General features: G+C 42.7%; 1 protein-coding gene across 2 annotated transcripts; it reads right to left on the minus strand.

Moving 5' to 3' along the window:
- Positions 1–641: 641 nt before the first annotated feature.
- On the minus strand, positions 642–27,498 carry Nup88 (nucleoporin 88). 2 transcript variants are annotated; one of them, XM_090349831.1, is made up of 18 exons: positions 27,402–27,498; positions 26,777–27,201; positions 25,672–25,841; positions 23,324–23,449; positions 20,987–21,073; positions 17,052–17,228; positions 15,668–15,854; positions 13,773–13,920; positions 10,132–10,230; positions 7,645–7,735; positions 5,338–5,439; positions 3,832–3,990; positions 3,486–3,611; positions 3,317–3,382; positions 3,102–3,182; positions 2,725–2,851; positions 2,463–2,581; positions 642–808 (listed from the first exon to the last, which is right to left on the minus strand). In XM_090349831.1, exons 2-18 carry the CDS (start codon positions 27,167–27,169, stop codon positions 745–747), a joined length of 2,322 nt encoding a protein of 773 aa, XP_090205957.1. In that variant the 5' UTR covers positions 27,170–27,201; positions 27,402–27,498; the 3' UTR covers positions 642–744. The 2 variants fall into 2 exon arrangements, with proteins under 2 accessions (XP_090205957.1, XP_090205958.1); XM_090349832.1 differs by lacking the exon at positions 3,832–3,990.
- Positions 27,499–27,597: the final 99 nt, after the last annotated feature.

The following is a 27,597-nucleotide window of genomic DNA, read 5'->3' on the forward strand; positions in this document are numbered from 1 at the left end:
CAGGTACAGTCTTACCTTTCAGAACTCATAATGGCAGGTCTGTAACGATGACCAAAAGCTGAGGACAAAATCACTCATATACTACATACCCTTTTAGGTGTTAAAATCTGCACCTTGTACCCATGCATTAGACACAGTGCACAGCCAATCTCAGGTCTGAAGGGTAGACAGTGCTTGTGAGGAAGTGAGCCGCAGTGGCCCTGCAGTCGTGGGTGTGGAGCTCTGCTCTGAGCACACTACTGTATAACCACCTGTTAATGGTACTGAAGGTGAATCCTTAAGAAGAAAGTGTTCAAATTAAAAGAGCTGCTGCTGAATAAACTGTGTGGTCTTTTCCTTTAAATCTAAGCGTTCTAATCCCCTTCATTCGTATTTCCAGTGCTGCTACTTTAAAATTGAGCTCTTACTTTTGCTCAAGTACAGAGAAAGCAAGTGGAGTCACTTAGATCAGACAAGTGCAGTTAAATCCTGTTTTTTTTTCCCCTTCTATCTTGTCTCCTGTTCCTTTTTTTAAAAATAATACTGGGTCCCTGCTAAACACAATCAGACTTTGGTTAGAAGGCATATTCCCAGTTTTAATTACAAGCATTTATTTAGCAATTATAAAACAAATTTTATTAAAAATGACAACCAAAGCAAAGTTCTTCCAAAATGTCTCTTTATAAGTTAATGCTACCTTTTGTTGTATAACACCAGCTTAAGCCTTCAGTTGTGTTAACTTCAGGTGTGACTCTTCTGGGGATGTCAAAAGTTCACATGATTTCGAATATCATTGATTTGCTTCACCATTTCCCTTATGTGTTCACCCCTGTAATATAAAAAATTACTCATTTAAAAAAAAAAACAAACACAAGCTAGGCACAATGGCTCACGCCTGTAATCCTAGCTACTCAGGAGACTGAGATCTGAGGAGCAAGATTCAAAGTCAGCCTGGGCACAAAAGGACCTGAGACTTATCTCCAATTAACCTCTAGAAAACAGGAAGTGGCTTTTGGCTCAAGGGTAGGGTGGTAGCCATGAGCTGAAGAGCTCAGGGACAGTGCTCAGGCCAAGTTCAAGCCCCATGACCAAAAAACAATGCAAAACCAAAAAAACCCAGCTGGGCATGGTGGTTCATGCCTATAATCCTAGCTACTCAGGAGGCTGAGATCTGAGGATCGAGGTTCAAAGCTAGCCTGGGCACTAAAGACCATCAGACTCTTATCTCCAATTAACAACTAGAAAACCAGAAATGGTGCTGAGGCTCAAAGGGGTAGGGCAGTAGCCTTAAGCTCAAGTGCTCAGGGACAGCACCCAGGCCCAGTCCCCATGGAGGACCAAAAAAAAAAAAAAAGAACAAATCGGGGCCAGGAGCGTGACCTAGTAGTAGAGTGCTTGCCTAGCATGCCCTAAGCCCTGGGTTTAATTCCTTGATACCATATCTACAGAAAAAGCCAGAAGTGGTACTGGGACTCAAGTGCAAGGATGTGAACCTTAGAAAGCTCAGGGACAGTACCCAGGAAAGGATTGGGGAAGAAAAAAGAACAAGTAAGCGATTAATTAGTAGTTTTAAGAAAGAATTTAAGCTAGGTGGCTCACACCTGTAATCCTAGCTACTATTCAGGAGCCTGAAATCTGAGGATCAAGGTTCAAAGCCACCTGGTTGGGCACTAAAGTCGGAGACTTATCTCCAATTAACCTCCAGAAAATGGGAAGTGGGGCTTGGCTCAAGAGTAGGGCAGTAGCTTTGAGCTGAACAGCTCAGGGACAACCTCAGGCCCAGGGATAGGGTGGTAGCCTTGAAGGCTCAGGAATAGGGCCCAAGTTCAAGCCACATGACCCACCAAAAAAAAAAAAAAATTAAGCTAGTACCTAGAATGGCTATGCTGAAATGAATACCTTAATGTTTCAGTAAATAGTAAGGTGACCGCTACGCATGTAAGGCAACAAACACATCAATTACAGGATTTGTATGTGTTGCTAAGGTCTGACTGAACCCAGAATACCTAGCCTCACAAAATAGTGCTGAACATAAATTTACTCTTAAGGTATGTTGGGGGGCCAGGAGTTTGGCCTAGTGGTAGAGTGCTTGTCTAGCATGCACAAAGACCCCGGGTTCAATTCCTCTGTACCACGTACATAAAAAGTCAGAAGTGGTGCTGCATCTCAAGTGGCAGAGAACTAGGCCTTGAGAAAGCAAGCCCAAGGACAGTGCTCAGGCCCTGAGTTCAAGCCCTGGGACTGGCAAAAAAAAAAAAAAAAAATGTTGGACAACACAACCAAGTCCCATCACAAGTTATCTATTCATGTTTTTTCATCTTCATAGGTTATTAAATTCATGTCCATCTTACAACTCTAGTCACAGTAATTACTTGACATACAAATTCCAAGACAGGATTCTTATGTGGGCAGAAAGCAAATAGTACTAAAAAAAAGGAAACAAAATACATCTCGGTAACAACTGATTAGAATAATTTACTTACTCCTCCTTCAGAATGGACTGAATGCACTTCCGCTGGTAGGCACTGAGAGTAATGGTGGGTTTTTGGGGACTCAACACCTTTTCCATCTTTCGCTGTTGATAGTCTTTTTTCATAGTGACCTTAGGTATCAAAAACACATTTTGGATATGGTTCCCATTATCTATTTTACTGTTCTTTTTTCATTTATTAAATTATTTTCTATACAAAGGCTTTTTTTTTTTTTTTAGAAGACTGAATTTAGCCACCTTGCATCCATCCCTACCTGTTTAATGGCATTTCCCAGATGTCGAAGCTGATCAGGTATGAGCTGCAATTCTTTCTTCATGTCTCTCTCACTATCAGAGAGAACTGGGAGTTGAGAGTGAAAACTATGAAGTACTTTTTTCATCCTATAGAAAAAGGAGGCAATACTTCAGCTTACGGTTTCCCCCGATCAGGAGAATTGCACTCACAAAAAGCTCACAATCCAGGAATCTGGTGTCTTGGTGAGTCTCTTATTGGAGAGTCCAGGGGACAATGTCATATCTTTTTTGACATATACTTCAGAAACGAGGTAGGGGATGCATTCATTCTATTAGGAATGCAAACACCTGTGAAGTTCCGTTTTCTTAGTGACATTAAGTTCAGAGGTCCACTGACCTGTTCATAATATCTTCTTGTTTTTCCTTGGCTTCCTCATATTTGTCAGCTAAGCGCTCAGCCATTTCCCGCAGACTTTTCCTGATGACATAGGAAATAAATGCGTGGGGTCTAGCTTGATGAGGAAACTAGCTAACGAGGCACAGCAGACATCGTAGAGTGAGGCACAGTGCACGCTTACTGATGGTTTTCTTCTCCCTCGTTTTGATACTTACCTCTCTTCTCGACAATAATTGAGGTCTTCTAGTTGTTTCTTTTTTTGGTCACATAATAATTTGACTCTTCAAGGAAAAAAGAAGTAAAGGTTAACACCAGCCAGTTAGTGTATTATACTGTCCCAGCCATCCACCAGAACCGCTGGCTGGTGAACCCAGGACCTCGTACCTCCGCTGAATCTCCTCCTTTGCCAGGTCCTGCTTAAGAATGTACTGTTCTCTGAACACCTGGGTGGCTCTGCTGATGAGCTGAAGACATTCTTCAAGAGGAGGAGCCAAGTCCTTTTCAGAAGATCTTAAAAACAAAGTGTGTTGTCATTTTTCTTAACCAAGCAAAACAAGCAGCTTTATTCCCCTCTTCAGACAGAGCACGACTGAAGGCGTCACGTTGTCCCTGTGCTTATTAGATACCCCTGTCTTTTCCAGCTCCACAGCAGAATGTGCTGAGGACACGGGATGAACTGGAATGTTGAGAGAACCCATTCTTTAAAAATATTATGCCCAAGAGCCCATACTTCAGAAATGCTGGATTGGCAGCACTACGTTGTAAAATGCTTCTAATATGCTTTTCAAAGGAATCTGGTGTTTCAGCCAGTATACGGAGGGGAGACTCTGCCACGTCAGCATCTTCTTGGGTACAAAGCAGTGGAGGAGAGGCTGGATGGACTGTACTTCTGCAAAACAATGTAACCATGGAGTTATTTATTGCTGTATAGGGAATCTTAAACCATAATCACCAAGAACTCTGAGGTCATGGCTACTATCCCATGAGCCACAGCATTACTTAATAGTTTTCTGGTGGTTAACTGGAGATGAAGAGTCTTACAGATTTTCATGCTCAGGCTGGCTTTGAATCTTGATCCTAAGATCTCAGCCTCTAAGTAGTTTGGATTACAGGCGTGAGCCACTAGCACCCAGCTGTCCCTTAGCTTTTTTAGCCCAAGGCTGTGTTCTACTACTTGAGCTCCTCTGCTAGGTTTCTGGAGACTCTTAGAAACCAGAGTCTCATGGATTTTGCTCCCTGGACTGGTTCCAACCACAATCTTCAAATCTCTGCCTCTTGAACAGCTAAGATTACAGAAATGAGCCACCAGCTACTATGGATCATGGAGTAGAAAATGTATCCTGGAACACTTCTAAGGACTCAAGCCCAATTGCAAGCCTGAACTATAAACAAACTACTGCTGTCTAGGTTCTGGATTTAATTCAAACCAATAAGCCAGACAACTGCTGCATACAATAATTTAGTTCTATATAACTGCAAATACTTGCAACAGCAATTTCATATAATTTGCTTGTCTTAAAATCAAAGAATAGTACTGCCAGTAGCATTCTGCACTATGCCAGTGAATATAAGCATCTCGTACAACATGGTCTCATAATTGACACCCCAGTGACATAATTTTGGTATTCTTAATGCCTGCATTTATAAAGCTGAGAATGACCTTGCTGGGCTGTTAGAAAAGGCAGGTGGTGATAAAGCTCAGTGCCTGAGTTCTGCTATATACCATCTTTCCTCATAGTTCACATACTCAGATATCCCCAGGAGGCTGGCAGAGAGAATGCAAGGACAGACACGTGGATCAGTCAGGCCTATGCCTACATCACAGCCCTCTGCGGCTTGTGACCATTTGCACGCTACTCTTTGGTAACCTAGGGACAGCAGTCTCCTTAGGGGTTGCTTATATAATTTCCAGGAGGCAAGGAAGGAGAGGAACACATATCTAGAGCTTAGTCCTCATTAAAGCCACTTCACATTGATAAGGGAGGTCAGTATTTCATTTTAGTATTTTCTGCAGTTTAGAGAGAAAAGCTGTGGTTCTCAGTTATTTACTGGAGACGGCAGAAACCATGTCCAGAGTAAAACCTTCTAGAGACAGTAGGAAAACAATTATCCCTACTTTAAAATCAAGTCAAAGTAGAAAGGACATGCGCATAGCTTCAAACCAGTTCCTGAGGGCATATTCCTAGCCTATGTTCTGAAAATTGAAGCTTCGGAGAAAGTATCAAGTGGGACTTACAGTAGAGGCCGTAGAAGGCACTCGTAGCTGCTGGTGATGCAGATCATCGTGGGTCCCAGTATGTCCGGGACAATCCAGAATCCTCGGATCGGAGCTGGCTGCCTGGAATGTCAGCCACAGGTATGTTACCAGGGGTGGATGCAATGGATAAGCAATGCCAGGACAGCTGCAGCCTTTTCAGGCTGTGATATCTGTCAGTGTGTTAACTTGGAATTAATAACCCTTGGATCAATCTGAATCGAGCCTCCATGGACCAGCCTAGAGGTCACTAACCACATCCCCTAGAGCAGCAGCATGAGTAACAGGCAAGTTCACTCCATGTCTTTCTTCCTAGGCACTAATCCACCTAGCCCAGTGCCCAGTCAGTTCAGACATGTGAGAGCAGAGCTGTAGGATCCAATCATGCCCATTCAGTGGAGTCCACTCCCTGTCACAGGGCTTCCACTAGTGGGCACAGCTCTATCTTCCTATTCCACTGGAGAAGCTGCACACTGGCTCTCAGATGGCACTGGCTTTGCCTCCAGCAGGGTCCATGACTGGCCTCAAGCCACCTCCGTAACTGTCCTGCATTTCTGTTCCCAAATGTCAGTGTGGCACTATCTTCTGTAGACTGCCATCCCACTTTCCTCTCCACCTCTCTCAACAAGTTCATGTCTTTTCTCACTCAAAACGTTCCTTCCCAGCTGAATGAAGCTGCATTATGCCAATGCTATGTCCAGCTTCCCTTAGCCTATTCTTCTCTCTCCTTTAGAACAGCAGTCCATTAGAGGTTCCGTCGTCAATGCTACTCTCCTATCTCGCCATGGTTTTGGAGGGGGTGGGTACCGGGGAGCGTCTAGGATTTTGCTTTGTATTATCAGTGTGGGATTCACACCACATTCAGAGTGTGCCAGACGAGGGTGGGGATGCTATATGACCTCAGGCCCAGGGGGAGGTGATTGACCTTCCAGGTGCCAGCCCCGCCCCCACCCCGAGGGAACCCTAGTCTGACTTTCATGCCTTTGCCTTGCTTTACAGTTTCCCCACTATGTTATTTTGTTGTTGTTGTTTGGCAGCGCTGGGGTTTGAACTCTTGGTGTCAACCTTGTTGGGCAGGTACTCACTCTAACACTTCAGCCATGCCTACTGGCTCAAACTTTATAATTAAAGCAAAACTTTCATTATCCCTACTTCTGAAACAGTTTCCTATCCACTGTGTGTGTGTGTATGCACACACACTCGCTTGTCCTGAAACTTGAACTCAGGGCCTGGACATTGCTGTCCCTAAGCGTTTTTGCTCAAGGTTAGTGTTCTACCACTAGAGTCAGAACTCTCTACTTCTGGATTGTTAGTGGCATTATAATTGGAGATGAGCATCAACCAACTTTCTTGCCTGGCCTGGCTTCTCAGATCTCAACCTCTTGAGATCTGACCTGGCCTTTTTCACTTTTGAGCCTGTAGTCTAACAATCTCATATCCCCTATGTCTTATCCCAGAACACATCAAACTCCAAACATAGGAGCCGTTGCCTGCTAGCTTCTTCCACTTGGCTATCCCACAGGAATAGAAGGTCAAATGCCTCTTAACTTATCTCTTACCTTCCCCAACCAGATTTTTCTCCTCATTCTTCACTTTTCCTTTTTCTTTTTGTGCTGGTACCAGGGCTTGAACTCGGGGCCTAGGTAATGCTCTTTTGCTTTTCACTTAATGCTGGTGCTCTACCACTCGAGCCACAGATCCACTTTCTCCATGTTTCTTAAGGGTATCTTATTCATTCATTTATCTCAAGAAGAAACCTGGAAGTTATGCTTGATACTCTTCTTCCTCTTCTTTTTTAAGTTGCCAGTCCTAGGGCTTGAACTCAGAGCCTGGGCACTGTCCCTGAGCCTCTTTTGTGCAAGGCTAGCACTCTACCACTTGAGCCACAGCACAACTTTTGGCCTTTTCTGTTTATGTAGAACTGAGGAATTGAACCCAGGGCTTTATGCATGCTAGGTAAGCCACATTCACAGTCCCACTTGGTAGATTCTTTCCTTATGCTATTCAGATGTTTACTGAATACAAGGCACTGTGTTATATGCTAAGTAGACAGGCAAAAAGCCAACAGAGCATATACTGAGAGAGGACTTACTCCCCTCTTCCTTCCCCCTCCCCCCCAGACGAAGAGCCAAGAGAAGACATCAAACTGTGACTGGAACAGAATCAACAATACATGGAATGGCGCTAACACAGGGCCTTTGGTAAACACCTGACAAATAGGATGCTCGCAGGTGAGCATCTGAATTACAGACCATTTGAATTACTGAAACCCAGAAAGAGGGGAGTTACCTGCATGGCAATGGCTTTGTACAAAGTATGTGCTCTACAAAGCATTTCTGTTCTGCAGCAAGTTCTTGTAAACTATCCTTATCTTCTTCATCTGAAAAGGACACGTTATATAAATTAACTGGTGCTGGAGTATCAATGTACGAGAAGTAATGCATCAACTATCTGACAAATGTTACTGTAACCCCTATACTTTACGCCAACAATAAAATAAAATAAAAAGGCAGGAAATAAATAAACAAGCAAACTGGTGCTTCAGCAAAATGCCACACTACAATATTGATTAAATGCCACTGATTCTCAAAGACTATGCCCCTCCTTCTGTCACAGAAATATTGTTTTCCCAGAGGTCTGGATTTCACGCTCTCTCTTTCTTAGGCTTGAGCTCAGGATCTAGGTGCTATCCCTGCGCTTTTTGTTTTGTTTTGTTTTGCTCTCAAGGCTAAGGATTTACCACTTGAGCCCCAGCTCCACTTGCTGGTTTTTTTTTGCTGGTAATAGTAGATAAGAGTCTCCTAACTTTGCTGCCCAGGCTGGCTTAAAACTACAGCCCTGACATCTCAGCTCCCTTAGTAACTAGGATTAGATTAGAGGGATGAGCTACCAGTGTTTGGTCTCTTGTACTGTTTTTTTTTTTTTGCCAGTCCTGGGGCTTGAACTCAGGGCCTAGACACTGTCCTTGAATACTTTTTTGCTCAAGGCTAGTGCTCTACCACTTGAGCCACAGCACCACTTCCGGCTTTTTATGTGTATGTGGTACTGAGTAATTGAACCCAGGGCTTCCTGCATGCTAGGCAAGCACTCTACCACAAGGCCACATTCCTGGCCCCAAGAGGTCTAGATTTCTACTGTAAGGAAAAGCAGAGATGTCTTTGTGCAAGTGTCTAAATGTAGAAAAGATGGAGAACAATTCCAGAAAAATCATTTCCCTACCACACTGACGTGTGTGGTGTGCCAGTTCTGGGGCTTGAACTCAGGGCCTGGGCACTGTCCCTTAGCTTTTCTGCTTAAGGCTAGCATTCTACCACTTGAGCCACTGCTCTACTTTGGGCTTTTGGTGGTTCACTGGAGATAGCAGCTGTAGACGTTCCGGCTAGGTTGGATTTGAGCAGCAAATCCAGATATCAGCCACTTAAGTAGGATTACAGGTGTGAGCCACCAGTGCCCAGATGACACTGATCTTTTCAATAATAACTTAAAAAAAAAACCCTCAAAATTTCATACAACTCCCCTTTATCAACTATATATAGTTCAATTAGGTTTTTTTGTTGTTGTTGTTGTTTTTGCGTGGGTCATGGGACTCCAACTCGGCCTGAGTGCTGCTGTCCTGAGCAATTCAGCTCAAGGCTACTGCACTACCCTTGAGCCAAGCCCCACTTCCCATTTTTTAAGAGATTAACTGGAGATATGAGTCTCAGGTCCTTTGGTCCTGGGCTAGCTTTGAACTGTTATCCTCAGATCTCAGCCTCCTGAGTAGCTAGGATTGTAAGTGTGAGCCACCACGCCCGGCTTTGTTGCTGTTGTTTTGTGCCAGTATTGGCACCCTGAATTCCAGGCCTTGTAATCTTGCTTAGGTTATTTATTCACTCAAGGGCTAGAGTTCTACCCCTTGAACTGCACTTCCATTTCTGGCTTTGGCTGGTTAACTGGAAATAATCAGTTACACACTTGAGGTGACTTCAAAACCATGATCCTTAGATCTCAACCTTCTTAGGATTACAGTTGAACCACCAGCACCTGGCTCAGATCAATAGGCTTTTTTTTTGGTTGTGGCACTTGAAAAAGGGCCTGGCGCTGTCCCAAATCAGTCTTTAGGCATATTAAAATAACTATATCACCATCACCACAGCATTTGTAAATACTTTCATTACCCACTAAAAATGCAGAAGAGGGCCGTGAGCATGGTGAGCATGGCCTAGTGGTAGAATGCTCACCTAGCATGTATGAAGCCCTGGGTTCGATTCCTTGGTATCATATACATAGAAAAAGGCAGAAGTGGTGCTGAGGTTCAAGAGTAGAGTGCTAGCCTTGAGAAAGCCCACAGACAGTGCCCAGGCACTGAGTTCAGGCCCAGGACTGGCAAAAAAAAAAAAAAAAAAGCACAAGAGATCAAACACTGGTAGCTCACCCCTCTAATCCTCTAATCCTAGGTACTAAGGGGGCTGAGATCTCAGGGCTGCAATTTTAAGCCAGCCTGGGCAGCAAAATCCAGGAGACACTTACCTACTATTACCAGCAAAAAACTCCAAGTGGAGCTGTGATTCAAGTGGTAAAGCCTTAGCCTTGAGGAAAAAAAACAACAAACTCAGGCACAGCACCCAGCCCCTGAGCTCAAGCCTCAGGATTTACACAAACATACATGCCAATATACAAGAAAAAAATCCAAAGAATTAAGTTTTGCTTTTAGAAATTTCCTTTTATTTTCCTTTTTCAAACTACTTTTGGATAGACTCTTGAAACTTACTGGAAAATACAAGTTAGTACACTCACCTGATCCAAGGAACTTGTGAAGTTTGTGGATCCATGTTAGCCCCACACTGTGAACGCCAGCCTCATGAGTGCAGTGGTATCGTGAAGGACACTTGGGGTCTGCGGATGGAATCATTAATGATGTAAGAGGCAGCCATTAGGAGATGCAAAGAATTTATCCAGAAGGCCGGGCACAGTGGTTCATGCCTGTAATCCTAGCTGCTCAGGAGGCTGAGAACTGAGGATCAAGGTTCAAGGTTCAAGGCTAGCCTGGGCAGGAAAGTCCATGAGACTCATCTCCAATTACCCACTAAAAAACTGGAAGTGATACTATGGCTGTGAAGTAGGATAGTAGCCTTGAGCTGAAGAGCTCAGGGACAGCACCCAGGCCCAGGGTTCAAGTTATAAGACCAATAAAAATATATAAATAAGTTTATCCAGAAGACTACAAATGCCTCTCTGGATGGAAGTGAGAGAAAATCTGCAGGATTTTTATACTGGTGTATTTATTATGGAGGAGGTCTTGTTTTTAATTTGAACTCAATTTTCAAATATATCTTAAACATCTTTGGAGTGCTTGCCCAGCATGCATAAATCCCTGGGTTCCATTCCTTAGTACCACATAAATAGAAAAAAATAAAATAAATAAAATAAAAAGAGAAAAAGTAAAAGGTGTAATAAACACACTCTACATGTTATTTCCAAAAATATAACTAAATGAAATTCACAAAACATATGCTTTAGCCAGGGACCAGGGGCGCTGGTGGCTCATGCCTATAATCCTAAAGTCAGTAGGCTGAGATTTGAGGATCAAGGTTCAAAGCTAGCCTGGGCAGGAAAGTCTTTGAGACTTTAATACTCTATAGACTACTCAGGAAAAGACAGAAATGGGACCTTGAGCAAAAGCTCAGGGACAGTATCTAGGCCCAGAGTTCAAGTCCCAGGACCTGCACGCACACAGCCAAAAAAACCCAAAACAATCTCACTTGGTATAAGTAAATCACATTTATTTTATGTTCTCTAAGTAAGGTGAAGGGTGGCAGCTCTGGAGCTGCGCACATCTGTTATATGACACTGGTGACCGTTTCAGCACAGGGACTAGAAACACTTCAGCCCAACTGCTCAGTGAGCACGTCTGTCACCTGTCACATGTCAGGTGTTGCATGTCTGCATAGTGCTGACTGCAGAGAGTTCTAAAGGTCATTTTCAGTTTTGGATTCCTTCTGTTTGATCATTTATATTTATACTAAGTGATACTAACACCTGTACATAATTTTAATTAATAGGCTTTGAAACAAATATTTCTGTACTTTTTAAAGCCCTAATATCACTATGATAATCCTTAGAGTAAAAGATGAGCTGGGGGGGAGGGGCAGGATTTACAGTCCTGGGGATCAAACCAAGGGTCTTATGCATGGTAAGTCAAGTGCTCTACCACTGAGCTATATCCTCAGACCTCAGTTTTGTTGTGTGTGTGTGTGTGTGTGTGTGTGTGTGAGAGAGAGAGAGAGAGAGAGAGAGAGAGAGAGAGAGAGAGAGAGAGAGAGAGAGAGAGAAAAAGAGAGAGAAGAGAAGAGAAAGAGAGATAGAACTTGGGTTTAAACTCCTGGGGCTATCACTGAACAATTCTTTTGCTATAATCTAGCATTCTACCACTTGAGTCTCAGTTCCACTTCTTTTTGGTGGCTAGTGGGAGGTAAGAGTCTCACCACCTTTGCTGCAGGGGCTTGCTTCAAACCAGGATCCTCAGATCCAGGCCTCCTAAGAAGCTAGGATTATAGGTGTGAAACACTGCGCCTGGCAGATCTCGGGTTTTTGAGACAGAGTCTCACTATGTGGCTCAGGCTAGCTCAGAACATGCAGTCTTCCTGTCTTTGCCTCTCAAGTGCTGGGGATATAGCTGTGCCACCACATCAGGCCTTATATCTACTTTACTTAATTGTAGTTTTGGTGGTACTAGGCATCTGAACTCAGACTGGAGTAATACTGTTGAGCCATGTTGTAGCCCCTCTTTTCATTGGTTATTTTTAAGACAGGGTTTCACTTCCTATCTGGTAACTTGCCTAAGCCAAACCCCACCTATTATAGGCTTCCTGTCACTGCTGGAATCACAGGCACACCCCACAGTATCCAACTCACCCTATGTAGAGATGAAGTCTCATGAACTTTTCTGCCTACCTCAGGCTGGTATCTTGATCCCCTCAATCTCAGCCTCCCACACTGCATGGAATTATAGATATATGCCACAGTGCCCAGCTAGTTTGAGGTATCTCACTAACTTTTTTCTGCCAGGATGGCCTTGTATTACAATCTTTCTGTTCTGAGTCTACCAAGTGGCTAGGATTCCAAGAGTGAGGCACAGCATTAAGTTCCATTTCTTCATTTATTTTGAGTCAGGGGCTCATTTTGTAGGTCAGTTTGGCCTCAAACTTGTGATTTTCCTAACTCAATCCCCTGAGTAGCTGGGATTGTAAACTGACACAACTCTGGCAGGGTCTCTTGAATATGTACTACTATTTATAAACACTGATCTCTATGGTTAATAACTTTTAAAACATAAAACTAAAATACATAATGTAAAAAATTAATAAGTTGGGGCCGGGAGTTTGGCCTAGTGGTTAAAGTGCTTGCCTAGCATGCATGAAGACCCGAGTTCGATTCCTCGGTACCACATACATAGAAAAAGGCCAGAAGTGGTGCTGAGGCTCAAGTGATAGAGCTCTAGCCTTGAGAAAGTCCAATGACAGTGCTCAGGCTCTGAGCTCAAGCCCAGGACTGGCAAAAAAAAAAAAAAAAAAAAATTAATAAGTTAGCAACAGTAATTTACCTGAATTAATATTTTCTTTCAATAGATGTTCTTATTGTTAGTTTAAAGCAAGTTAATGTGAAGTTGATAATTTTTATCAGTTTTATACACTGGAATTAGCATCAGGTATGCAATCTTTTATTGACCACAATGTTGTTGGGTGGTGCATGTTTTTAGGGCTGGAAGCATGGCCTAGGAGTAGGTAGAGTACACAAAGCCCTGGATTTTATTCCTTGGCCCCATATACATAGAAAAAGCTGGAAGTGGTGCTGTGGCTCAAGTGGTAAATGCTAGCTTTGAGAAAGGCCAAGGACTATGCCCAGGCCCCAAGTCTAAGCCCCAGGATTGGTAAAACTAAAAAAACAAAATCAAACATGTTTTTAGAGGTAATTTAAAGGTTACATATATATAAATTATAAAATCTGTGTGTGTGGGCGATACATGAGTGTATGTGTATGTGTGTTATTAGAGGTTAAGCATAGGGCCTCACTTCAGCTAAGATCTCAGCTTTTTTCTTTTTGAGATGTGGGGGTCTCACTTGCCCAGGTTGGCCTTGAACTAATGTTCCTCTGGAGCAGCTGGTATTAAAGGTGTGTGCCATAATTTCAGCTTGAAATCTACTTTTGGTAGGACCAAGAAAAGCTCACTATTAAACAACTAGTGGATCTAAATTGAAGATTTGGAAACCTGAGAAATTTGCTTAGTTTGCCTTCAGCAGAGAATAGCACATAGTTATTAAATATCCAAGAGAATATCTAAAGGTTTGAACTGCAGAAGAAACGACATGGGAAGAGTTTGTGACAGTCTTCATCTAACTACAGTGGGGTAAGAGAACTACCTTTCATGAGAGCCCTACCTCTGTGAAGTTTGATTGGACAAGAAAAGTCAGAATCATAGGTCTCATCCTCCCCGGATGCCAGCTTCAAGGCGAGCTCCAGCTCAACACATTCGAAGACATACAGAGACGGAATAAGGTCAGCTCTGTAATCCCAGGACTTTTCTGACTGTAAAAAAAAAAAAAAAAAAACAAACAAGAAAAAAACTTGCCTGTTCATTTGAAAATATATAGGGAGGGAGGGAAAGGGGAACAAAAACATGAGATGTGGTATCAAAGTTTGAGAATATACCCATTACCTGGCAAATGTACCTGTAAACCCCTGTATACATTATCCTGACAATAAAATACAATTTAAAAAATGTATAGGTAAAAATAGAAACAAATCACTGGTCAAATAGTGCCCTTAAATTCTTTTTTTTTTTGGTCAGTTGTGGGGTTTGAACTCCGGGGCTGGGCACTGTCTCCGAGCTCTTCAGCTGAAGGCTACCCCTACCCCTTGAGCCACACAGCACCACTTCCAATTTTCTGGTGGTTAATTGGAGATGAGTCTCAAAGTGCCCATCCCAGGCTGGCTTTGAACTTCAAACCTCAGATCTTAGACTTCTGAGTACCTAGGATTACAGGCATGAGCCACCGGGCCTGGCAGTGCTCTTAAATTCTTAATTTCGCCTCGTATCTTAACAGTGAACTAATTAATCCCTTTCCTTACTATATAGCCTAGAACTCACAATTTTGCTGCCTCAGTCTTCCCAGTGCTGGGTTTATAGGAGCACCACCACACCCAGCTTGTTAGTTTTTATTTTTTTGTGCTGATCTTGGCAGCTTGAACTCGGGGCCAGGGCACTAGCCCTGAGCTTCTGTGCTCAAAGCTAGAGCTTTACTACTTGAGTTACAGTTCTACTTCTGGCTTGAGCTCTAGCTAACTGGACATAAAAATCTCATGAACTTTTCTGCCCAGGCTGCTTAGTCCTCAAATCTCAGCCTCGAAAGTAGCTAGGATCATAGATCTGAGTCACCAATGCAAGGTCCCTGCTTGTTATTCTTGAAAGAAGGAAAAAAAAGAGCCAGGTGTGGTGGCTCACACCTTAGCTACTCAGGAGGCTAAGATTTGAGGACTGAGGTCAAAGCTAGCATAGAGGCACTAAAGTTTGTGAGACTCTCCAATTAACCACCCGAAAAGCAGAAGTGGCGCTGTGGCCCAAGGAATAACCCAGGCCCAGGCCCAGAGTTGAAGTCCCAGGACGGACCAAAAAAAGAAGAAAAAGTTAGAAGACTCTTCCTTTAGGAATAGTTTAATAAACAAGACTGGAGAAAAGCCTGTCCAGTGATTCAAAAGTTCTTTATATTTGTTACCAAGGCCTGCACTACAGAAGTTATCAGAAAGTGGTTAACAGGTAAGTGTGCCATCTGCCTGGAGGACCGGACTTTGAAGTGAAGGCCACAAAGCCATTTACATAGAGATCAGAGACAAAGATGCAGACTGATGGATGAAACAGAAGGTTGAGAAACCCAATTTCTTCCCGGTTAGATTTTAGAATGTGCTAGATTACTGTGGGGGTCCAGGGAGAGGGGAGAAATACTAGGGCTAGAACTCAGGGCCTGGGTGGTGTCCCTGAGCTTTTTCACTCAAGGCTGGTGATCTACCACTTCTGAGTTTTTGGTGGTTAATTGGAGATAAAAATCTAGTAGACTGCCCTGCTTGGGCTAGCTTCCAAATGCAACCCTCAAATCTTAGCATTCTGAGTGGCTAGGATTACAGGCAGAAAACCATCAGGCTTCCAATTGCATTTAAGTGTTTAATTTACTGTCATAAGTGCCAAATAGATAAAAGCTAAAATTCTTCCTATGCTGCTCTAAAAACTACATTTTATTGGTATAAAGACAGGAAGCCCCAACCTGAGCCTGGAACTTACAGTTTGGTCGTCTTCTTCCTCTCCTTCCAGCACCACGCAATGATACAGCATTCCTGACTCAGTTGCAATCACTAATATGTTGGGGACACAGGGTAAGCACAGGATAGCACAAGCATCGTAACCATAGTTATCTTCAGCTGCAGGATGCATTGGCAACGGCCCCAATAGCTTCCCGATATTTCCAGGGCTAAGGAAAGAAACCACACGTGGGAAGTGCTGATGAACGACAACCGTGACCCTACCATGTTTTGACTTTGTCTTCATCTAATGATCTTGCTGCCATTATAAATACAGTATACTCTCCCCTTATTTGCTTTTTTCACTCACATCCTTTATATCCTTCACAGGTAAATCTGGCCTTGAGGAAATCTGTGTTTGTCATGACTAGAGAGGAGGTGGTGACTGGCATCTATTGAGTACCGGCCAGAAACGCTGCTAAACATTCCTCCATAAGAAAGGATGATCAAACTACACACCAACAGTCCAGTGCAGGGGATAAAAGCCTCAGCTAAGTTTCCTGTAGTCAGTGCTTTTTTATTTATTTTTTTTGGTACCAGTTTTGGGGTTTGAACTTAGTGCCTCAGTGCTGTCCCTGAGCTTTCTGCTCAAGGCTACTCTACCATTGGAGATGCGCTTCACTTTTTAGTGGTTAACTGGACCTCATGAGTAGTGAGGATAACAGGTGGAGATGAGATTCTTATCTCTAATGAACCATTCCAAAGCCAGAAGCAGTGGGGTGGCTCAAGTGCTAGAACACTGGCCTAGAGCACAAAGGAGTTCAGGGACAGTGCCCAGACTCCACAACCAAAAGAAAAAAAAAAGGGGGGGGGGGCTAGAGATGGGGTTCAGCAGTATAGTGCCTGCTAGTAAGCACAAGGTCTTGAGTTTAATCCCCAACAAGAAAATAAAAAATTGTCAGACCACATATAATGCTGTAGGCTGAATGTTAGGGATTATTCACTTAACAATCATCTAAACAGTTACTTAGAGCCAATGTTTCTGCTATAAAGTTGTTCATCTACAAGAAAGACATAGAACTAAAGTAGTAACTGCCCTATACAGTATGAGGGGCTCACGGTGTCACAGATGTGATGGATTAAATGCTGAGGCCTGCTGATCTTGAAAAACATGATAATATAGGATGTTTGTTGATCTCTGAGGACAGAGCAATATAAAATCCAGTCTTAAACAACTGAATTCACTCAAATAATACTGGAAAATGAAAATGCAAATGACCTGTGCCAATGTTTTCTCCGAATTTTGAAAAGCAAGCCTCTAAGGGCTCTTGCACAAACTCAGTATTGTGGATCCTAAGTCTTACCATAATGATCTATATGGAGCATAGATGAGTTTTCGTTTCAGGAGGATTACTCCCTCAACTTACCTGTGTAAGAGACTAACATGTGTGAGGAATGTCTCCCCGTTCTCGTATAAGATGTACAGAGGATATGCTACTACTTCATCTTTGCCTTTCTGCCCAAATATATTCTTTGGGACTGCGGCCAATGGTCCAAAGTCAAATGCAACTGCTGTCTCTCCCAGAGATGCTGTGTATGTCCTCCTGCAAAGAGCAGAAAAGCAACTCACTGAAAATAAACCAAAATGTTTTCCCCAAATAACAGGAGGCAGATACTTACAGAATCCGTACTTTAGTTGAAAAACAATAATTTGGGATTATGAAGAATGTCAACTTTGGAAAATTCTCATAAAATTAAGTGAAAAAAGCCAGTCATACAATTATTTGGTGCTAGTGGGCATGGTGGCGCATGCCTGTAATCCTAGCTACTCAGGAGGCCAAAATCTGAGGATCACGGTTCAAAGCCACCCCAGGCACTGAAGTACGTGAGACTCTTATCTCCAATTAATCACTAGAAAATGGGAAGTAGGGCTTTGGCTCAGGGGTAGGGTGGTGGCTTTCAGCTGAAGAGTACAGGGACAACACTCAGACTCAGGGGTAGGGCAGTAGCCTTGAGCTGAAAATCTGCTTCACCTATGACCTGCCCAACAAGGTAGACTACCAGAATCAAATGCATAACCTCCAACATCAATGCAACCATCTGTCAGACCATATCAGTGCCATTGAAGACTCCATAGTTATCTGTAAAGAACAGATGGAAGTTCTAGATGGGCTGTATCAAGAGAAAGATGAATGTGTTAGCCAGCTGTCCCAGGAAAAGAGGGATAAGAAGAAGGAGCTGCAAGAGCTGCTACTGCACCTTGCACTTGAGGGCACAGAGTGCCAGGACAAGATGCTGGCAGCCATCCAGGCCCCTGGGGCTGCTGAGGCCCCCTCCGACCTGCCAAGCCCCCTGAAGATAGATGTTATAGAGGAGCAGCAAGGTGTGGAAAAGGTCCAAGTTGAAGACAATGTGGAGCCTGCCCAAGGAGAAGCTGGGGAACCTTGTGCCCCAGACAACCCCATTGCAGATCGTCAAGCCGCTGTTGCCTGATAACTAGCACCACCAAAAATTTGCACGCCAGGGCAATGAGAGCTCCATCCCTTTCTTCTATAGACTGACAGCAAAGGATGAGTTTCAGATAATTACCATCTAAAGACCTGGCAGCCACTGCCTAGAAGTACACTTCTCTCCTGGTACATTCCTTTGGGACATGGCAGCTAGGTGGCATTCTCTTAAGCCTCGTTATAATGGGGGATAGGAAGGGATAACTGTAGGCCAGGCAGGGCAGAGGCTGCCAAGAGGTAACCTAAATTCCAAGACCATCATAATAGCCCAGTGGTTGCTAGGGAGGGGATCCACATGATGGTTATTACAAAGAGTAAATGCTCTATTAGCAGACTGTATTAGTGATGCTATTGTATAAATTACTTCCACACTAGCATATTTATAATTTTAATATATCTTCATGCTCACTTATGGAGTACTTTTCATAATTTGCCACTCTACCACTAGGCCAAACTCCTGGCCCCTTGGCTACATTTTTTTAAAAGAAAAAAAATATGTATTTCCTCAAATGAGTTAGTTCATTACGTAACATTCTATGTTGGTGCAGGCATGCATTTTTGGAAAATCACACTCTATACCAGCAACACTGAATTTTCTCATTTGTATTTTAATACACTTTGTTGGTTGTACATTGAGGTTAAAAAAAACAACAGTATAAACGAAAAGAAAAGGTTATTAAATGTGACAGTTTGGAAAAGAGAAATAATGTTTCTTTCAGTGAAGATGTCTCACATGGAAAAACATACACTAAAGAAGTGGAGAAGTGTAATGCGGAATAATACATATAATTATAGAACATCTATAGTGAGACTATCAAGCATCTCAATTTTTCAGTTATGAATTTCCCAATAAATGTAGCATACTATTCATTCAATGTAATAAAATATTAAAAATTAAAATTTCTGTGTATTTGGTTACCCAAAGAGATTATTGTCTAAGAAAAAGCTAATGAATATGATCACCATAAAACCCCAACCTGGAAGTGGCATTGTGGCTCAAAGTAGTACAGCACCAGCCTTGAGCTGAAGAGCACCCAGGTCCAGAATTCAAGTACCACGAGTAACAAATCTCACATAGTTTACAGAGTAAACATCATTGTAAGGTATAAATTCCAGCTTCTTTTTTCCCCTTCAGCTGTAGGGCTTGAACTCAGGGCACTGTCCCTAAGCATTTCACTCAAGGCTAGCACTTTTACCACTTTCAGCCACAGAGTCACTTCTGTTTTCTGGCAGTTAATTGAAGATGAATCTCATGGACTTGCTTGCCCTGGCTGGCTTTGAACTGTAATCCTCAGATCTCAGCCTCCTGAGAAGCTAGGATTACAAGCATGAGTCTCCATTGCCCAATCCACATTTGATTTTTTATAACATGGAGGTCCATGTTATCAGAAGGTACAAACTGAGAAATCCCAAAATTATATTTTGAGATTAATAAATCAAGGTATGTTAATAAACTGGAAATACTCCCAAGTCATAGAAGTTAACTGAAACTTAATAAATATTGTAATATAGGTTGGGAGTTTGGCCTAGTGTTAAGAGTGCTTGCCTTTGCATGTACGAAGACCTACGTTTGATTCCTTGGTACCACATTAAAAAAAAAAAAGTTTGAAGTGGTGCTGTGGCTCAGTTGGTAGAGTATTGTCCTTGAGGAAAGCCCAAGGAAATGCTCAGGCCCTGAGTTCAAGCCCCAGGACTAGCCAAAAAAAAAAAAAAAAGATATTGTGTTGTAATATATTTAATATATTTAATGATAGTATCAGTGATGATTACTGACTGTCCCAAGCCCATGTAAAGTCTTTTTGCTCATTCTGTAAAATAACTCAAAAAAAAATCAGGAGGTCAGAGAAATGGGGCGATGAATTTAAAGAGGAATTCTACTTGTGGTCAAAGCTGAAGCTCGCTGTGTGGTGATAAAATGTAAAAGCCAGGACTTTAAGAGACTCAAGACCTGAATGTGTTTCTCCAAGAGGTAGGATCCTGAGACTAGTCTGGGAGCACAACACTGAGCAACTGGTAGACCTCCAGACTTATACTTTCATTTTTTATTTTAAAATATAATGTTGCAGATTTGCAACTAACTTGTCCAAGTTACAAGGAATCAATTTCTGCCATTCATATTTTAGAATTTCCTTGAAAAAAGACCAAGCTACAGTGATGTTCAGATTTTTAATTTCTTGTTACTTATTTACACTGTCTTCTTTTGCTTATTTATCTTATTACCAAAGCATGCTAAAGTCACATCTGGAAAACTTCTCAATCACTGTTTAAACTGTATCCATGGCCACACATTGGTGGTATATACATATAATGTTAATTCCTCAGGAGGCTGAGATCTGGAAGATTGCAGTTCAAGGCAATCTGGGAAGAAAAGCCCACAAAATGTCACCAGACAAAAGCAATGCTGGAGTCATAGATCTAGTAGTAGAGTACCAACTTTACAAGTGCCAGGCCCTAAATTCAAACTCTGAGGATCTCAGTTTGAAGCCAGAAAAGTTTGAGACTTTTTTTTTGTACCAGTCCTGGGTCTTGAACGCAGGGCCTGAGCACTGCCCTTCAGTTTTTTCAAAGCTAGAGCTCTACCACTTCAGCCACAGTACCATTTCCAGCTTTTTTCTATGTATGTGGTACTGAGTAATGGAACCTGGGTCTTTGTGCATGCTAGGCAAGCACTCTACCACTAGACCAAACTTCTAGCCCCTAAGAGACTCTTAATCACTAGAAAACTGGAAGCAGAACTGGAAGCCTTGAGCAAAATAGCTCAGGGAAAGTGGTCAGGCCAAGTTCAAGCTCCATGACTAGGGGGGGGAAAGACATAATCTGAACAAACAAGCTTAAAACTTCTAAAACGTACTTACCCTTTGTTGAGTACTAGACTTTCCTCTTCTGTTTCTGAGAGTGCAATCACCTTAGTGGGAATCTGGGGCTCACGTAAAGAATAAATTCTAGCAAACAAAACGAAAGAAATCAACACCGAAAATTCTCTTTGATGTCCCCAAACTGCATTTTCTTCATGTACACAAGATTTTTCAAGCTGGAAATGTGGCTTAGTGGAAGAATGCTTGCCTAGCATTGCTAGCATGCAGGTTTGATTCCTCAGTATCATATAAAATGAAAAAGCCAGAAATGGTGCTGTGGCTTAAGTGGTAGAGCAATAGCCTTGAGCTGAAGTGCTCAGAGAGACAGCACCCAGGGCCAGAGTTCAAGTCCCATGACTGACAAAAAAAAAAACAAAAAACAAAAAAAAAACAGTGATTAAGTTTAGCCTGCAATCTTAGCTATTTGGGAGGCAGAGGTTAGAGTTTGTGGTTTGGGGCCAGTCCAGGCAAAAAAGAAATTCATGAGACTTCACCTTAACCCATTGCTAGGCATAGTGGCATATATATGCCATCCTCTGCAGCATGGGAAAACGTAAGAAAAAGGATCACAGCTCAGCCTAGTTTGAGCATTAAGTGAGATCTCACCTCAAAAATAACTCATGCCTTGTGACCGTTTTTCTTAATGTACTATGTGATGTTATTTATTTCCTCTTTTTTTTCCCCTTACGGTTTATCTCATTGTTGTTACTGTATCTGACTTTGTTACCTGGTATATTATTTTTATTTGTTTATTTGAAATAGGGAAGGAGAAAAAATGATTGGGAGGGGGACAAAAACATGAGAAGGGATGGAAAGTGGGGCTGTGGTTCAGGGGTAGGCCAGTAGCCTTGAGCTGAAGAGCTCAGGGACAGCACCCAGGCCCAGAGTTCAAGCCCCATGACCCACAAAAAAACAAACCAGCAAACAAACAAACAAACAACAACAAAAAAAAACATGAGAAGGGGTATTAATGTATCAATGTTCAAGAAGTAATGTACCACTACCTCATGAATGTAACTGTAACCCCTCGACATTACCAATAAAATACAAAAAAAAAAAGCATGCAAAAAAGTATCTCAGGAGTGGTTCAAGTGGTGAGTACTTGCTCTGAGTTCAATCCCCAGTACCACCAAAAAGAAAAAAGAAAGAAAAAATAAGATGGGCCGGGAGTTTGGCCTAGTGGTTACTTGCCTAGCATGCATGAAGACCCGGGTTTGATTCCTTGGTACCACATACATAGAAAAAAGCCGGAAGTGGTGCTGAGGCTCAAGTGGTAGAGCTCTAGCCTTGAGAAAGTCCAAGGACAGTGCTCAGGCCCTGAGTTCAAGACCAGGACTGGCAAAAAAAAAAAAAAAAAAAAAGAAAGAAAAAAAAAAGAAGATAAAAAATGGGGGGGGGGGGGAGCCTGGGAGTTTGGCCTAGTGGAAAAAGTGCTTGCCTAGCATGCACAAAGACCCAGGTTCAATTCCTTGGTACCACATACATAGAAAAAGCTGGAAGTGGTGCTGTAGCTCAAGTGGTAGAGCACTGGCCCTCGAGAAAGCACAAGGACAGTGCTCAGGCCCTGAGTTTAAGCCCTGGGACTGGCAAAAAAAAGAAAACCTAGGGGTATTAAGCACTCCCAATAAACATTTTACATAAGGCAGATCCTATGTAAAAGAAATCTTCTTGGGAACAGGATACTCAACCACAGTACAAAGCTTGAGAGAGCTTCAGAAATGCTTAAATAGGAGCTAAGTATGGTAGAACACATTAATAATACCACTGCTCAAGGAGATAGAGGCAGGGGCCTAACCTGCCCTACATAGTAAGACTTTGTCTCAAATCAGGTAGACCTGTAATTCAATGGCAGGGCTCTTGTCTAACATGTACATGGTCCTAGGTTTGACACCCAACACACATACAGACATGCACATGAACACATACACCCATATTAGCTAGAAATGATCAAATCAAACCTGTCCTCATTGGTTATCACACTAGGTTGTAGTTTGCTCCTTTTCCAGATTGGAAATCTAGTTCCCCTTATATTCTTTCTACCAGGCTACATTATTAACAAAAGATAGATATCATGAAAAATTTAGCAAAGACTACCTATTTTTGTTCATGGTGCAAATGATTACCCTGGGCCTTACATATGCTACACATACTCTGCCATACTCCTAGCCCAGAGGAAAACTATCCTAACCTTAGTTCCAGGTTGGTCTCAGAGAGGTAGAGGCAGAAAGACTAGTTTGAGGAGGCACAGCAGTAAGGCATGGAAGTAGTTAGGCAATAATTAAGGGCCAATCGGAAGCAGTGTAGCCTGGCCACCCAAAAACACAAACCACCACTTACCTTATTACATTGTCTGATGTTAACAGTACTATGTGAGGATCGAGCATTTCACTTGGATACCAGGCAGCATGCTTTAGAGTTAAAGAGGTGGAACTGGTGAAGAATCTCTCAGCAACTGGAGTAGTACTAAAATAAAGATGACAATATTTCAAAATGTTTGAATTAAAAAGCTCCCAAAGATGAATTTATTTTACTACTACTGCTTTTCTTTCCTTTAATTCTTTTCTCTCTTAAAAAAAACTTAATCTGAAGCTGGGCGCGGTGGCTCATGCCTGTAATCCTAGCTACTCGGGAGGCTGAGATCTGAGGATCAAGGTTCAAAGCCAGCCTGGGCATAAAAGGACCTGAGACTCTTATCTCCAATTAACCTCTACAAAACGGGAAGTAGCCTCATTGTATAACTCACTCTGGTGGAACTTGCTTATGTAGCTAAGAGTGTCTTCAAACTTATGATCCTCCTGCCTTAGCTTTCTCAGTACTGGGATTACAGTGATATGCCACCACTTCCAGTTTTAACCTTTTTCAACACTCCAGAAAACTTAAGATTTGGATGGTCTACTGAAAGGAATAGTGGGTAGAAAATTACTATTAGCTATATAATAGGTAAGGGAAGTCCCACTTGAACTAGTATTTTCTAGATCGGTTTCCTAAATTTTGAAAACAATCTGCCCTTAAAAGGTTAGTAAAAGGATCAATTAAAACACCTGAAGAAAAACACTTGTGAAGAACTATATAAAATAAAAATACAGTTCCTGACCTGGTGCTGGTGGCTCAGACCTGTAATCCTGTCTGTTCAGGACACTCAGATCTGAGTTTGTTGCTAGCCTGGGTAAGAAAATCCATGAGACTTGTCTCCAGTTAGCCAGCAAAAAGCCAGAAGTGAATCTATTATAGCTCAAGTGGTAGAACATCATCCTTGAGCAAATAAACTAAGAGACAGCATCCAGATATTAAATTCAGTCCCCAGTACACACATAGAGACACAAAGCTACAGTTTAGGAAATCTTTTCTCTTTGATAAAACCTAAGCGAATTCCTCACTTTAGACATTACCAAAAAGCCATCTTATTTCTGGCTTAGCATGGTGAAACATGCCTGTAATTCCAAGTAATCAGGAGATAGAGGTAGAAGGCTAGTGGTCCAAGGCTAACACACAGCCAAGTTAATGAACTCTACCTGAAAAAAAAAAAAAGGACTGGGGATGTAGCTCAAATGTAGAGTGCATGGCAAGTGTGGGGCCCTGAATTCAATCCCCAGTAGCATGAAGGAAAACAAACCCTCAAAAACTAAGAAATGTTTCTCTCAAACTGATAGCATATTTTTAGTAAAATAAGATAATCAAACATACATAGTAACATTAATATCTGTCTAACTACAGTGGTCATTGGCATGTAATACCAACTACTTGGGAGGAAGAGATAGAGAATTATGAATCAAGGCCAACCTGAGGAAAAAGTTTAGAGATTTTACTCAAAGAGCAAGATGAAGTGATGGGGCATATCTATATTCTTAAATCTTTGAGAAATATAGGTAGAAGGATCATGGTCCAAAGGTGGCCTGGGCAAAAAGCCTTGAAGGCCCTATCTTAAAAGTAAATAGATAGGGCCAGGAGCATGGCCTAGCTGTAGAGTGCTCAACTAGTGTGCACAAAATCCTAGGTTCAATTCTAGGGTACCACATAACCAGAAAAAGCTGGAAGTGGCCTGGTGGTTCAAGTGGTAGAACACTAGCCTTGAGAACACCCAAGGACAGTGCCCGGGCCTGAGTTCAAGCCTCAGGACTGGCAAAAAAAAAAAAAAAAAAAGTAAATAGGTAACCAAGCACCTGTTGGTTAGGTAGCTAGCTACCCTAGCTATTCAGGAGACTGAGATCAAAGGATCCTGGTTCGAAGCCAGTCTATGAGAAAAGAAAAAAGAAAAGTCTTACCTCCAATTAACCACAAGCAAACTGGAAGTACAGCTGTGGGTCAAAGTGGTAGAGCACTAACCATGATTGAAAAAGATCAGGGAAAGTCCCCAGGCCCTGACCGACCCAAAAAAGAGAGCATTTGTTCTTAAGCAGTTTTCTTCATCTATTACAAATTAAAGGCAAGTACTGGTGGCTAATGCCTGTAACTCTAGATACTCAGGAGGCTGAGATCTGTGGATCATGATTCAAAGCCAGCCCAGGCAAGAAAGTTCAAGACATTTTTATCTCCAATTAACTACCAGGAAACCAGGAATGGTACTGTGGCTCTAAGTAGAAGTGAGCAAGAGCTCAAAGACAGCACCCAGGCTCCAAGTTCAAGCGCCACAACTAACAAAAACAAACAAATCAAGCAGATAATCACCAAATGAAAGCACAACTTACCTACAATTCACTGTTGCTTTTCCACCTTCAAATTCAGAATTCTTCCCCCATCTTTTGGGTAATTCTAATATCATAAGTCCTTTTATTCCTATTAGTGCTACATGATGATGTGTTGGACTTAACAAGACTTGATAAATTTCAAACAGGGGAGGATTTATGCAAAGCAATTTCTGAAATTAAAGCAAATTTGTAAAAACAAAAAACATACATCACACTTTCCACCAATCAAATTAATAGGTACTTCTAGGATATCAGCATGGTTCTCTCTACTTGTTTTCTGCACAGCTATTTACTTGAGTCTTTGCACAACATATGCATAATACCAATAAAGTAGATAAATGAGCTCAGAAGTATTAATAAATAGCAACAATCATAAATGCTACAATAACAAAGTATGACTTCAAGAGCTTTTGTAGCAAGCAGCATTCTGGCTTTATGAATGCAGGCTTAATGTGAAACTGTGATGTTTCAAGTTTATTTTCTCAATATCATATGTCCTTTTAAAAAAAAATCCACTTTTACCATCCCAAGTTTTCTATTTTTTTATTACTTTCAGAAAGGACTTTCAGTGTATTTGCTTACATTAATATAGAGAAAAACTTCAGCCAAAATCCTTTCTCAATACAGTATGATTTTTACTAACTGCTACAGATTTCTGTAACCCTAGGTTTTTTAGGTAGCTTTTTCCCCACCTGTCAGAGCTTGCTTTCTTTCTGTGCTCTGTACTCAATCTCTACTGGAGCAGAGTAAAAACAAGAAGTAAGGGAACTTGGGGCCGGGAGTTTGGCCCAGTGGTTGAGTGCTTGCCTAGCATGCACGAAGACCGTGGTTCGATTCCTCGGTACCACATACATAGAAAAAAAGCTGGAAGTGGTGCTGAGGCTCAAGTGGTAGAGCTCTAGCCTTGAGAAAGTCCAAGGACAGTGCTCAGGCCCTGAGCTCGAGCCCAGGACTGGCAAAAAAAAAAAAAAAAAAGAAGTAAGGGAACTTTAACTCTCCAACCGGAAAGGCTGCCCGAGGACTACCACCGTACACCAATCAGAAGATGAAACGCAGCCGAGACACACACACACACAACCTCTCCCGGCCGAGCGTTCCCCCACACCTGGTACTGGGAGAGGTGGGGCTCCTCGCCGCCGCCGCCGAGTCCCCGAAGGCGGACCACCAGGAAGGCGCTGCCCTCCGCGTCCCACAGGAAGAGCTCGCCGCCCAGGCCGAACGTTAGGTTTCTCGTCAGCAGCTGTGGCGGGAGCTGCGACGATGCTGGCAAGGCCGAAGTCGGTTTCTCAGCTTCCACTGGACTCTGGTGTTTCAATCCCTCCCGGAGCCGCGAGAAAACGACGTGGTTAGGAAGCCAGGTCTGCCACAGCTCGCCATCGCACACAGACGCCTCGGCAGACGCCATCTTGGCTGGGGCTGCACTCCGCTTTCCAGACGCTCGGCCCGCCGCTGAGCGCAGCCAATCCACGGCTAGCAGCCCGGAGCTACAGCCAATCATGGAGGCGGCATCCCGGAAGCACGCGCCGAGCGCTGTGGGCGGGACGGAGTGGAGCCTATCAGATGAGGACACTGCCTGAGAACGACTAACCCCTAGCCCAACGTGATTCTGAAGCCTAAGTGGGCGGGACCGGAAGGTCAGTTATTAAAAAGACAGTATCGGGGAGCCACAGGGCGCAGCTGGACACCTACATCTAGTTCCCAGCCCTCCAAGCCTTTCCCTCCGCACTTACTCCCTCGCTGCAAGTTGAGTTAACTTCACAGATGTCTCTCCATCACCAGTGGATTCATGCTCCACGTCAGTCCTTCGGTTCCCAGATCTGCCTCTGCGCCGAGGCCGGCTAGTAAGACGCCTCCCAGAATTCCTTGCAGAAACTACAACTTCCAGGGTTCCGTGCGCTCTCTCTGAGGGCGGGACTTAGAGGGGCC

The sequence above is a fragment of the Megascapheus bottae genome, chromosome 17 (genome assembly GCF_031878675.1).
Source record: "Megascapheus bottae isolate mThoBot1 chromosome 17, mThoBot2.hap1, whole genome shotgun sequence".
Taxonomy (NCBI): domain Eukaryota; kingdom Metazoa; phylum Chordata; class Mammalia; order Rodentia; family Geomyidae; genus Megascapheus; species Megascapheus bottae.

Coding starts and splice junctions, on each gene's coding strand:
- Nup88 (XM_090349831.1), bottom strand. CDS start 27,169: ATGATTGGCTGTAGCTCCGGGCTGCTAGCCGTGGATTGGCTGCGCTCA. Junction 21,074..23,323: donor ACATCAGACAATGTAATAAG/GTAAGTGGTGGT, acceptor TTTGTTTGCTAG/AATTTATTCTTTACGTGAGC. Junction 2,582..2,724: donor TGGGAAATGCCATTAAACAG/GTAGGGATGGAT, acceptor TTGATACCTAAG/GTCACTATGAAAAAAGACTA.